The sequence below is a fragment of the Somniosus microcephalus genome, chromosome 8, assembly GCF_052327205.1.
Source record: "Somniosus microcephalus isolate GS21.2 chromosome 8, FLI_Smic_1.0, whole genome shotgun sequence".
In the NCBI taxonomy this organism is placed as follows: Eukaryota; Metazoa; Chordata; class Chondrichthyes; order Squaliformes; family Somniosidae; genus Somniosus; species Somniosus microcephalus.
The window spans coordinates 234,085,270-234,097,925 of NC_140994.1; the positions used below are offsets into that span (position 1 = coordinate 234,085,270).

The 12,656-nt window shown below is 48.0% G+C and overlaps 1 protein-coding gene across 1 annotated transcript in view; it reads left to right on the top strand.

The window, feature by feature from the left end:
• The window catches only part of LOC147114153 (vascular endothelial growth factor C-like), a 56,628-nt gene that overhangs the window by 29,480 nt on the left and 14,492 nt on the right, over positions 1-12,656 (top strand). The window contains exons 2-3 of the mRNA XM_085995784.1: positions 8,050-8,260; positions 10,223-10,413. Of these exons, the coding sequence (XP_085851910.1) occupies positions 8,050-8,260; positions 10,223-10,413 (402 nt within the window). The remainder of the gene's footprint in view (positions 1-8,049; positions 8,261-10,222; positions 10,414-12,656) is intronic.

Sequence of the window (12,656 nt, forward strand, 5' to 3'; positions counted from 1 at the left end):
GACCTGAAACAGGCTGCGGACACCGCGCGGTCCCTGGAGATGGCCCAGAGAAACTCGGACGCCTACTCTTCAGCCCGCGCCGCCCACGCCGCCACGTGTGCGCCGAGGGTGCCGCCATCTTGGAAGGCATCTTCCCCGCCCGGCAGCCCGACACCGGCGGGGCCCAGCTCTCCCCCCAGAAGCCCTACGACAGCCGCGACGCGTCAAGGACCCAACTGCTACTTCTGCGGGCAGCCAAAGCACACCAGAAACCTGTGCCCGGCGAAAGGCACCACCTGCTTTAAGTGCGGTAAGAAGGGGCACTTCGGGAAGGTGTGCAGAGGGAACCCCGCCGGAAAACCAACCGCCGGAAAACCCGCCACCGCCGCGTGTGCGCCGTGGGAGCGGCCATCTTGGACGCCATCTTGCCCGACCTCGTGGGGTCCGCCATCTTATGAGCAGACAGCGTGGACGCCATCTTGTCTCGATCAGGGCCCTACAGTGGCATCGGTCACAGTGGACCAGACCAGGCCGCATCTGCTATCCAAATCAATGGTGGACATCGAGGTAAACGGGTGCCGGGTTAAATGCTTAATTGACAGTGGAAGCACGGAGAGTTTTATCCACCCTGAACTGGCACAACAACTCTCCCTAAAGGTGGTCCCTGCTCAGGGTACCATCTCTATGGCCGATAAAACCCAGACATCGACCATTCTGGGTTACTGCACGGTACAATTGTGCGTTAACGGAACTGTGTATGATAATTTTAAAGTATTAATCATGAAGAATCTATGTGCGAGCGTGATCTTGGGTTTGGATTTCCAGTGCAACCACCAAAGCATCACGCTCAAGTACGGTGGGTCCCAGCCGCCCCTCACAGTGTGCGGTCTGGCTACCCTGAAGGTAAAGCCGCCTTCGCTATTCGCGAACCTTACCCCTAACTGCCGGCCAATAGCGACCAAAAGCAGGAGGTACAGCTGGGAGGACAGGCGGTTTATCGCGACCGAGGTAGACAGGCTCCTGAAAGAGCGCATTATTGAACACAGCAACAGCCCGTGGCGCGCCCAAGTGGTAGTGGTAAGGGGTAGCGAGAAGAAACGGATGGTGATCGACTATAGTCAAACGATCAACAGGTACACCCTACTAGACGCCTACCCGCTACCCCGCATATCAGAAATGGTGAACCAAATCGCCCAATACCGGGTGTTCTCCACCATCGACCTCAAGTCAGCGTACCACCAGCTCCCTATCAGACCAGAGGACCGCCCGTACACCGCCTTCGAGGCGAACGGACGCCTCTACCAATTCCTCAGAGTCCCCTTTGGGGTGACGAACGGGATCTCGGTCTTTCAGAGGGAGATGGATCGCATGGTCGATGACCACCACTTGCAGGCAACCTTCCCCTACCTCGACAACGTCACCATCTGCGGTCACAACCAGCAGGATCACGACTCGAACCTCGAGAGGTTCCTGAAAACCGCACAAAAACTCAACCTCACCTATAACGAGGACAAGTGCGTTTTCAACACCACGCGCCTCTGCATACTGGGCAGCGTGGTGGAGAATGGGGAAATTGGACCAGACCCCGACCGATTGCGCCCCCTACGGGAGCTGCCCCTGCCCAACACTCCCAAAGCCCTGAAAAGGTGCCTGGGGTTATTTTCTTACTATTCCCAATGGGTCCCCAACTACTCCGACAAAGCCCGCCCCCTCTTGAAAGCATCCTCTTTTCCGCTCTCTGCTGAGGCCCACGCCGCCTTCAAAAGCATTAAGCAGGATATTGAGCGGGCCACGCTACAGGCAGTGGACGAGAACACTCCATTTCAAGTGGAAAGTGATGCGTCCGACTTTGCCTTGGCGGCCACCCTCAACCAGGCAGGGCGGCCCGTAGCTTTCTTCTCGAGGACCCGCCAAGGGCCTGAGATCAGACACTCCTCCGTGGAAAAGGAGGCCCAAGCCATCGTGGAGGCAGTGCGCCACTACCTAGCCGGCAAACGCTTCACCCTACTTACCGACCAGCGGTCGGTAGCGTTTATGTTCAACAATAAACAGAGGGGGAAGATTAAAAATGATAAGATTCTTAGGTGGCGGATCGAGCTCTCCACTTTCGAGTACGACATCATTTACCGGCCAGGGGCCCTTAACGAATCCCCTGACGCCCTCTCACGAGGGATGTGTGCCAGCGCCACCGAGGATCGGCTACAGACCCTCCACAACGACCTCTGCCACCCAGGGGTCACGCGGCTGTTCCACTTCATAAAGTCCCGTAACTTACCCTACTCGATTGAGGAAGTTCGGTCTCTGACCAGGAACTGCCGCACTTGCGCCGAGTGCAAGCCTCGGTTCTACCGCCCAGATAGAGCCCACTTAATCAAAGCTACACGGCCCTTCGAGCGGCTCAGCTTAGATTTCAAGGGCCCCCTCCCGTCCGTCGACCGCAATGTTTACTTCCTGAACATTGTGGATGAATACTCCCGTTTCCCATTCGCCTTCCCCTGCCCAGACATGACCAGCGCCACGGTCATTAAATGCCTCAACTGCCTGTTCGGTATGCCGAGCTATATCCACACGGATAGGGGGGCGTCCTTCATGAGTGAAGAGCTACGCCAGTACATGCTGTCCAAGGGGATCGCCACGAGCCGTACCACCAGCTACAACCCCCGGGGTAACGGCCAGGTGGAGCGAGAGAACGGGACAGTGTGGAAAGCAGTCACTCTAGCTCTAAGGACCAAGGGCCTCCCTATCTCCCGCTGGCAGGAAGTCCTCTCGGATGTGCTCCATTCGATACGGTCGCTATTGTGTACGGCCACTAATGCCACGCCTCATGAACGAATGTTTGTCTTTCCTCGGAAATCCACCTCAGGCGTATCCATGCCGTCATGGCTCTCCACCCCAGGTCCGGTACTCGTGCGAAGGCATGTGAGGGGCCACAAGACGGACCCTCTCGTGGAGCCAGTACACCTACTCCACGCCAACCTCCAATACGCATATGTCCGGCACGCCGACGGAAGGGAGGACACCGTGTCCATAAAAGACGTCGCCCCAGCCGGCATCGACAACAACCACGGCAATAGCAGCGACGACGATCACAGCAACCCTTACCCACCCACTACTCTTTCATCACCCCCGGAAGAACATCGACCAACGGCACCCCCACCAACTACCCCTTCAACAACCCCGGCGGCACCCCCGGCAGAGACCCAGGAGGCTACCGGGGACACCCAGCCGACACCCGCGGCACCACAACAGCCACGTCGGTCGCAGAGGACTATCAAACCCCCGAACAGACTAAATCTATAGAAGGGGTGAATGTGATGAAATATATTCCATTCATCACTGCCTGTTTTCTGTGTCTTGTAACTGCCTGCTTTCTGTGTCTTTTCCCTTCCCCCAGTCCTCATGTATTATGTATTGGAATGTGCTGGAATTGGTTGTGTGCAGGGCTCCGCCCATACTGGCTCCTTTTGTAATCTAAGTCAGTCGGGCATCAGCCTCCTGAAGGAAGACATCTCTCTAGTTTACGTGTTATGTTCTAAGTTAATAAAAGCCTTACTTTTGTTCTGCTAACTTCGAGTCTCGGAATAATTGAGGCACATCAGAGAGGTGTGTAGCGCCTGATTTAGCGCTCCAATCACCTCCAGGGACGATAGAAGCCAAGTTTGCAGTTGGAGGCGATAATTAACGCCAGGCGCTAAACTTTGCGCCTGGCCGATAATTTCACCCCAAATGGGGCGATACCGAATTTCTCCCCATATGGTTTAAGAATTGATTCTGCGATTTCCCCTCATCAGGCACATACATGATACTCAGTGTTTTCTTAATTGTATTCTTGAACCCACTGGGATTATACCGCTTACATTGTCTATCCTGCGTTTTGTAGAGAAGTGAAATGTCATTTTTATAATCACTCACCTGTAGATTTTTATATCCTATAGTTGGGTCAGCTGCAACTATTTACTTTAGGTTTGAGGTGTTTCCTGTGCTATACATCTATTTAAACACTGCAGGGCGACGGTTTTAGGTTGATACTACATGGCTTAAAGTACTGAGAATGGTCTGGAGCACACACAGGCATTTTAATGCACAAAATTGAAACCCTGGTTTACTTGAGTCAACTCAGAATGCAGCAGACAGCTTCAAAGATCCAGCAACTGCAACTATTGTGGGACAGTCTGTTACTGTGGTGCTGTTGTGGGACAGACTCTGCAGCTCTGGGTGATATCCTTTGCATTTTCTGTGATCAACAAGACTTTTTATTTATTCATTTATAGTTGTGGCAAGGCCAGCATTTATTGCCCATCCCTTCTTTCCCTTATACAACTGAATGGCTTGCTAGGCCACAGAGGGCAGTTAAGAGTCAACCACATTCTCTGGAGTCACATATAGGCCAGACCTAAGGGATATTAGTGAACTAGATGGGGTTTTTATGATATTCTGGTACTGATACTAGCTTATTATTCCAGATTTTTATTTAATTAATTGAATTTAAATTCTCCAGCAGTCATGGTGGGATTTGAACTCATGTCTCCAGATTAGTCCAGGCCTTTGGATTATTAGTCCATATTCAAATATATTCCCTAACAAGTAACATAACCACTATGCGACCGTACCCCTACTTACCAGCCACTTTAAGACTGAAGGCGAGTTCCGTTGCATTCTCTTGTCTTTTTCTCAATAAGATTCTGTGTTTAACAAGACTAAAGGTGTCGGTGCTGGAAAATATTTTTTCTTCAATTTTGTTTTCTGGTTCAAACACTCCCAGGTCGGATACACCGTGGGTTAAATCCAGAGTAAAGCTCCTTTTTGTCTGCTGGAAAATATGCCTCGATTCCAGCCTCAGAAGACCAATCCATATTCCATCACTGATATTTGTGTTGTCCACATTGGCCATCCACGTGTGCAAGTGTTTTGTTCCTGCATTATTAATAAAATTAGCTGCATGATGAATCAAGGCCTGCATCTAATTAGCGTTGCTGGGTCTGTTGGCAATTAGTACTGGAAGTGAGGCTGTTCAGCAGTGATTTGTTCCAATAACGACACAGACAGGCCTCCTGCTTTAAATTAAACTGAGGACGAAGTGACGCGTGCTCATTCTCTTGCATTCTTTATAAGACTCCTGTACAAAGAGAGGCCAGATGTTGGTCGCTATGATATGTTTCCTACGGTAATTTTTACTGAAACAAAACCCACTCTCATTAACCACTGAAAGTGAAATAAATAGTGTAATAAATTGTGGAATACACTTTACTTGGTTACGACTGCGGTTACTTGGAATCAATGGAGATTCAGCAAGTTGACTAGCTCCAGTCTGGTGCATTGTGCCATTGAATGGTAAGCTACATACACCATATGCATGATTTTGTCACGTGCTGAGCTACTGATATGGGCTCTGGTCTGAAGACTTTGCTGAATAGAAGTCAAATTGCTTTCCCCACAGAATAAGGGCTGAGAGTCTCTTCAGGCAAGATAGCCCAGGACACTTTGTCCCACCATTGAGAGGTCAGGTAAAGCAGCATTGGCAGGAGCCCATTTGGCCAGGTCTTGCTGCCCATCATTACACTGGGCAGATGCTGGAATCTATTACAAAGGATGCAATAACTGGGCACTTAGAAACTAATAGTAAGATTGGGCAGAGTCAACATGGATTTATGAAAGGGAAATCCTGTTTGACAAACCTATTGGAGTTCTTTGAGGATGTAACTAGTGGAGTAGACAAAGGGGAACCGGTAGATGTGGCGTATCTGGTTTTTCAGAAGGCCTTCGATAAGGTCCCACACAAGAGGTTGGTGAACAAAATTAGGGCACATGAAATTGGGGGTAATATACTAGCATGGATTGAGAATTGGTTAACAGACAGAAAACAAAGAGTAGGGATAAACGGGTCTTTTTCAGGATGGCAGGCTGTGACTAGTGGGGTACCACAAGGATCGGTGCTTGGGCCCCAGCTATTCACAATCTATATCAATGATTTGGATGAGGGGACTAAATTTAACATTTCCAAATTTGCTGATGATACAAAGCTAGGTGGCAGTGTCCGATGTGAAGAGGCTTCAAGGGGATCTCGACAGGCTCATTGAGTGGACGAGAACATGGCAGATGGAATATAATGTGGATAAATGTGAAATTATCCACTTTGGTAGAAAAAACAGAAAGGCAGAGTATTTCCTAAATGGTGAAAGATTGGGGAATGCAGATGCTCAAAGGGACCTGGGTGTCCTTGTACATGAGTCACTGAAAGTGAATGTGCAGGTGCAGCAAGCCATTAGGAAGGGAAATGGTATGCTGGCCTTCATTACAATAGGATTTGAGTACAGGGGTAAAGAAGTCTTACTCCAATTATATAGGGCCTTGGTGAGACCACACCTGCAGTACTGTGTACAATGTTGGTCTCCTTACCTAAGGAAGGATATACTTGCCATAGAGGGAGTGCAACGAAGGGTCACGAGATTGATTCCTGGGATGGCGGGACTGTCGAATGAGAAGAGATTGAGTAAACTAGGCCTGTATTCTCTTGAATTCAGAAGAATGAAAGGGGATCTCATTGAAGCATACAAAATTATTACAGGGCTTGATAGGGTGGATGCTGGGAGAATGTTTCCCTTGGCTGGGGAGTCTAGAACCAGGGGCCACAGCCTCAGGATAAAGGGTAGGCCATTCAGGACTGAGATGAGAAGAAATTTCTTCACTCAGAGGGTGGTGAATCTTTGGAATTCTCTACCCCAGAGGGCTGTGGAGGCTCAGTCATTGGGTATATTCAAAACAGAAGTCGATAGATTTCTGACCAGTAAAGGCATCAAGGGATATGGCGATAGGGCCGGTGAATGGAGTTGAGGCAGAAGATCAGCCATGATCTCATTGAATGGCGGAGCAGGCTCGAAGGGCTGTATGCCCTACTCCTGCTCCTATTTCTTGTGTTCTTATTTTAAAATGCAAGAGAACAAAATCTCCATTAATGGTTGTAGTCCCATCTCTTTGCATCCTCATTAAGTCACCTTGCTGCCTTATAGCTTTAATACTGATTAACAACTTCAGACCTTAACTATAGCTACCGTATTCTCTCTGGCAGAAGGTTCTGGCAATGTGGGATGGATGTTCCAGGAATATGGGGAAAGAACAGGTTGGTACTTGGGGTGGGCATCCCCATTCAGGCCTAGTGCTGGTGAGATGGTCTGCACCCTTAATGTTGACCTGTTTTTTTTTTTTTCTAACAGGCTCCTGGACCTCTGGAGCCCACTCCGCTTTGCCAGTTTTTTATGCTTCCTTTTCTACCTGCCTACCCCCTTAACTGCCCCCCGATAGCAATTCACACACTGTGTCTTATACTTTTTTACTTCTCTTGTTATGCCTCCTCTTGTCTCATGCTAATATCCTTCTGCCATTTAACCATCTTATGCTCTCCACTTAATCAATTTACAGGTTATTCTATTTTGTTTCCTTTTGTGTGGTTGTTTTCCCCCCCCCCCCACTCCCTTTGGATCTGTTCCTTTTTAAATGCTGTTCCTCAGTAATATCTCCCAGTTCTGAGGAAGGTATCATACCCATATTGTCTTGTCTCTCCTCTCCAGAGAGGCTGCCTGACCCTGCACAATGATTCCAACGTTTCTTGTTTCTGTTTCACCCTTCCAGCATCTGCAGTATTTTGTTTTTTGTCGAGCTCAATGCGCTGCATCCGATTCCAACTCCCTCTTTCCTGGAACCTCAAAACTGTAGAACACTGTCAGCGATCTTGTGCCATTGATATGCTTTTACACGAGCTTGGTCTCGCCTAATCAATACTTCTAGATTAACCTCATAACTCGCCCCCTACTCTTTCCAACCTTGGTGTCCTGCATTACAGGCCTTCACCTAGTTGCCTAAAGTAAAATGCTTCTTGTGCATCCTGGGTATGAATTTGTTTGGCTTATAATTAATGGAAGATTGATGAGCCCCGACTGAGCAGGAAAGGGTAAGCGGACAACTGCAGTTTTATCCGAGGGATGTTCTGCCGCTCCTGGAGTGCGACCGGATGCTCACTCCAATGCCTCCAGCGTTATTTGCTGCATTAGATTCACTCTATGCTCCTTGTTCCAGAGCCAGGCCAGCAGCGAATTGGAGGACCAGCTGAGGTCTGCGTCAAGCGTCACGGAGTTGATGGACATCTTCTACCCGGAATACAGGAAGATCCATGAGTGTCTGCAGAGGAAAACGCGCATTGTGCAGCGTGCGCTGACAGAGGCTGAAGAGGAGGAGTGGAACGCGGCACCAGCGTTTACAATATTATGGAAAGAGGAAGATTTAAAAAGTGAGGGACGCGAATGCTTCATTAATTTTGATTTCAAAATTCTCATCCTTGTTCTCAAATCCCTCCATGGCCTCGCCCCTCCCTATCTCTGTAATCGCCTTCAGCCCCACAACCACCCCCCCACCCCCCCAAGATATCTGCGCTCCTCTAATTCTGCCCTCTTGAGCATCCCTGATTATAATCACTCAACCATTGGTGGCCGTGCCTTCTGTTGCCTAGGCCTTAAGCTCTGGAATTCCCTGCCTAAACCTCTCCACCTCACTACCTCCCTTTCCTCCTTTTAAGACGCTCCTTAAAACCTTCCTCTTTGACCAAGCTTTTGGTCACCTGCCCTAATTTCTCCTTATGTGGCTCGGTGTCTAATTTTTCATCTTAAAATACTCCTGTGCAGCACCTTGGGATGTTTTACTACGTTAAAGGCGCTATATAAATTCAAGTTGTTAAGTTAAGAGGTGAACAAGAAGCCTCAGCAAACTTTTCACAAACTAAGAGAAAGAAAGACCTGCATTTATATAGCGCCTTTCACAACCTCAGGATGTCCCAGATGAGCTTTGCAGCCAATGAAGTACCTTTGCAGTGTAATCACTGTTGTAATGTAATGTAGGAAACACAGCAGCCAATTTGCACACAGCAAATCCCACAAATAGCAATGTGATAATGATCAGATAATTTAATTTTAGGTGTTGGTTGAGGGATAAATATTGACCAGAATGCTGGGGGAGAATCCCCTGCTCTTCTTCGAAATATTGCCCTGGGATCTTTTACGCCCACCTGAGAGGGCAGACGGTTTAGTGTCTCATCTGAAAGACGGCACCTCCAACAGTGGGGTTTCATCAAAAACTAGTACATCATTGTGTCCAGAAGCAGAAAAGACAGGCCAAAGGGGAACTGATAGGGTAGATAGAGAAAAACTGTTTCCGCTGGTCTAGAACTAGGGGACATAGCCTAAAAATTAGAGCCAGGCCTTTCGGGCGTGAAGTTAAGAAACATTTCTACACGCAAAGGGTGGTAGAAGTTTGGAACTTTTTTCTGCAAATGACAGTTGATGCTGGGTCAATTGTTCATTTTAAATCTGAGATTGATAGGTTTCTGTTAACCAAAGGTATTAAGGGATATGGGGCAAAGGCAGGTATATAGAGTTAGGCCACAGCTCAGCCATGATCTCATTGAATGGCGGAACAGGCTCGAGGGACTAAACGGCCTACTCCTGTTTCTACTGTGTTGGTGCTTCTACACACTCTGAAATTCAATGCTATCACCCTGGCACATGTCCTTCCCTCCCCATCAGTTCCTCTCACAGCAGGCTACGTTATAGGCTATGCTGGCAAAGGGAGCAGCCCTTTTAAACACAAGATGCATTCGCTGCAGTCATCAGCGAAGACATGTTATGATTGTCTCGGACAGTTCTCATAGATGGATGAAGATGAGGACCAGCTAGCAGCTGCATCCAGTGCACATCTCCGTTCTTTCAGCTCGGAAACGGTGCCTGGTGTCATAAAATAGAAATAAATATAAATGTATTTTAAAATAAACTCTAGTTGAGATGAGTCCCGAAGAGTTGACTCGTGGTAATGGACGTTTTAAATTATAGAGCGGATAAATGCACACTGGAAGTGTTTCAAACAATAGCAACATCTAGTATTTGTGTAGCAGCTTCAGTGTCGGAATTGTCCCAAGGTGCTTCACAGAGTTATAATTAGACAAACTATGACATTAAAGTGCATCAAGCCTGCTGTGAGACTAAGTTACAAGATTAGCAATTTTGAAAGTTATTTTAAAACCCTATTGAAGTATAACTTGGCAGGCCATTTAAAAAAAAGAAATAGCCAGTTCTCTTCCCCATTAATCTCTAAGTGCGCCAAAGATCTAACTCAGTACAAGCTATCTGCTGTTGTAAGTATCCTTTATTTAAATGCATGTTTCATAATAAGCAACTAATAACTAAACCAAATCGTTTGACAGATATTGAACTTGAATGGGAAAAGACTCAGTGTAAGCCTAGAGAAGTGTGCTTGGATGTGGGGAAAGAGCTTGGGACTGCAACAAACAAGTTCTACAAACCTCCCTGTGTGTCTGTCCACAGATGTGGAGGCTGCTGCAATAGCGAGGGACTACAGTGTGTAAACGTCAGCACTTCGTATGTGAGTAAGACGGTAAGTAACTCTTCCTGTCATTTGCCTTTCAAATCTTGTGTAGCTTGTCTGTCTGAAATATTTGTTCATTGTCTGCATGCAGGGGACAGAGCAGCCAAATCAGCGGTGCACGGCACCCTCAGTCGCACGCACGTTGAGTTTCCGATCTCAGTCAAGTGACATGTGAGGAGGCACTAAGTGTAACTTAGCCAGAGGCGCCCTTTTCCCACATCTGTTGTTCCAGTCTGAGGAGCCACATTGAGGCCTGCGAGCCACATTGAGGCCTGCGAGCAAGTTGCTGGTCCACCTTTTTCACTGTGGATGTTCCACATCCACAGATGTGAGAAAGACTTGCATTTATATAGCGCTTTTCATGACCACTAGACGTCTCAAAGCACTTTACAGTCAATGAAGCACTCTTTGAAGTGAAGTCACCGTTGTAATGTGGGAAACACAGCAGCCTATTTGCACACAGCAAGGTCCCACAAACAGCAATGTGATAATGACCAGATAATCTGTTTCTATTATGCTGGTTGAGGGATAAACATTGGCCAGAATGCCGTGGATAACTCCCCTGCTCTTCTTCGAAATAGTGCCATGGGATCTTTTACGTCCACCTGAGAGCAGACAGGGCCTCTGCTTAACGTCTCATCTGAAAGACGGCACCTCCGACAGTGCAGCACTCCCTCAGCACTGCACTGGAGTGTCAGCCTAGCTTTATGTGCTCAAGTCCCTGGAGTGGGACTTGAACCCACAACCTTCTGACTCAGAGGCACAGCTGACACTGTCAGGGAGGAATAGAGAAGAAAAATCTCTTAAGAAGAAGGGGGAGTTCTGCTCTTGCCCCCAAAAGATATGCAAAAACAAAACATAAAAGGGCTCATTTTGACTGTGGGCGATGGTGTAAAATGGGTGAGATCAGCTGCCCGCGATACATCTGTCCCGATTTTTAATTTCCATTGACTTCAATGGGGAGAGATGTATAACATGTGGCTGAATTGATATAGCTCATTTTACACTGTCGCCCAAACTCAAAATTACCCCCAAAAACATGAAAAAAATAAAGCCAACTAATAATGTAAGAAATAACAACAGGAAACGCTGGAAAAACTCAGCACAACTTGCTATCCTAATAATGTAAGAGCTGTGAGCTTCTCACAGGGGTCCTCCACCCTCTCTCCTCATCTCAGCGACTCCTGCAATTTATTTCTCTCTCCAAGGCTCTCTGCATCTCACCCCACTCTCCTCTGTCCCTCCTCGTAGGGCCCCTCGCCCCGCAGTCCCATGTCCCCACCCTGGTCATTTCATTTCATTTCATTTTTGGGCCCCCCACTGTCACTTTTTGGCTGCCCTTTCCTGCTCATTAGCCCTCTTTAGGGACTCGTGTACCTTCCCCACCTGCCTCTGCAGATATTCCAGTGATTATATTTATTTTTTTGAGCCTCTCGTCCCAAATTTATTTTTTGGGGCTTCTGCCCCTCTCCCTGACTTTTTTTTCTTGGCCTTCTGCCCTTGCAGCTGCTCTTAAGCCTTTGGCTTTTGTGGCCTCCCTGCATTTCTGTGCAGTCCTCTCCCATCCTACGGCCCTCCCTGGACTGCCTGGGCCATCCCGCCTACCCAACGCTGGCATCCTGGCGATTGCATTTGTTTTTCAGCATTTCCAGCGTACCCGACCCGCACCAATCGAAAGATTGCACTTGCAGGGGAAGAGATCAGAAGGCGGATGGGGGCGGAGAGAGATCGGCCTGTGAGAGCGAGGCAGCCATGTTTAGCCAAGGGAAGCATTCACAAACCTAAACACCAAGACCGAGGGAAGGCAAGAGATGCAGGTTAAAAAACAAAACACTAAATGGATAAATGCACATAAAATATAGCAGAGAGAGAGAGATTATGAGACAGACTCTATATAGACATATTGCTGAAAAGAAATGCAAATATCACACACACAGGCAAAGATCAATGTCAGAGATACGGCACAGTGGGGGGAAATGAAAAACAGCGAGACAGAAGGCTCACAAATCAAGGTCGAGGCACATGTGCAGAAGTGATCGCAGGAAGGGACGGTGACATAGAAAGACATGGGGCATGCAGATTAGAACAAACACAGAGACATAAGAGGGAGACAAAGACCAATATCAGAGATAATGAAAAATCACCCAGACAGATCATGGGGCAAAGAAAGACATGTCAGGGGAGAGAGAGATAGAGGTACAGGGGGACAGAGAGAAAACCAACAAACACAAAGCTCAGGGGTATGCAGAACT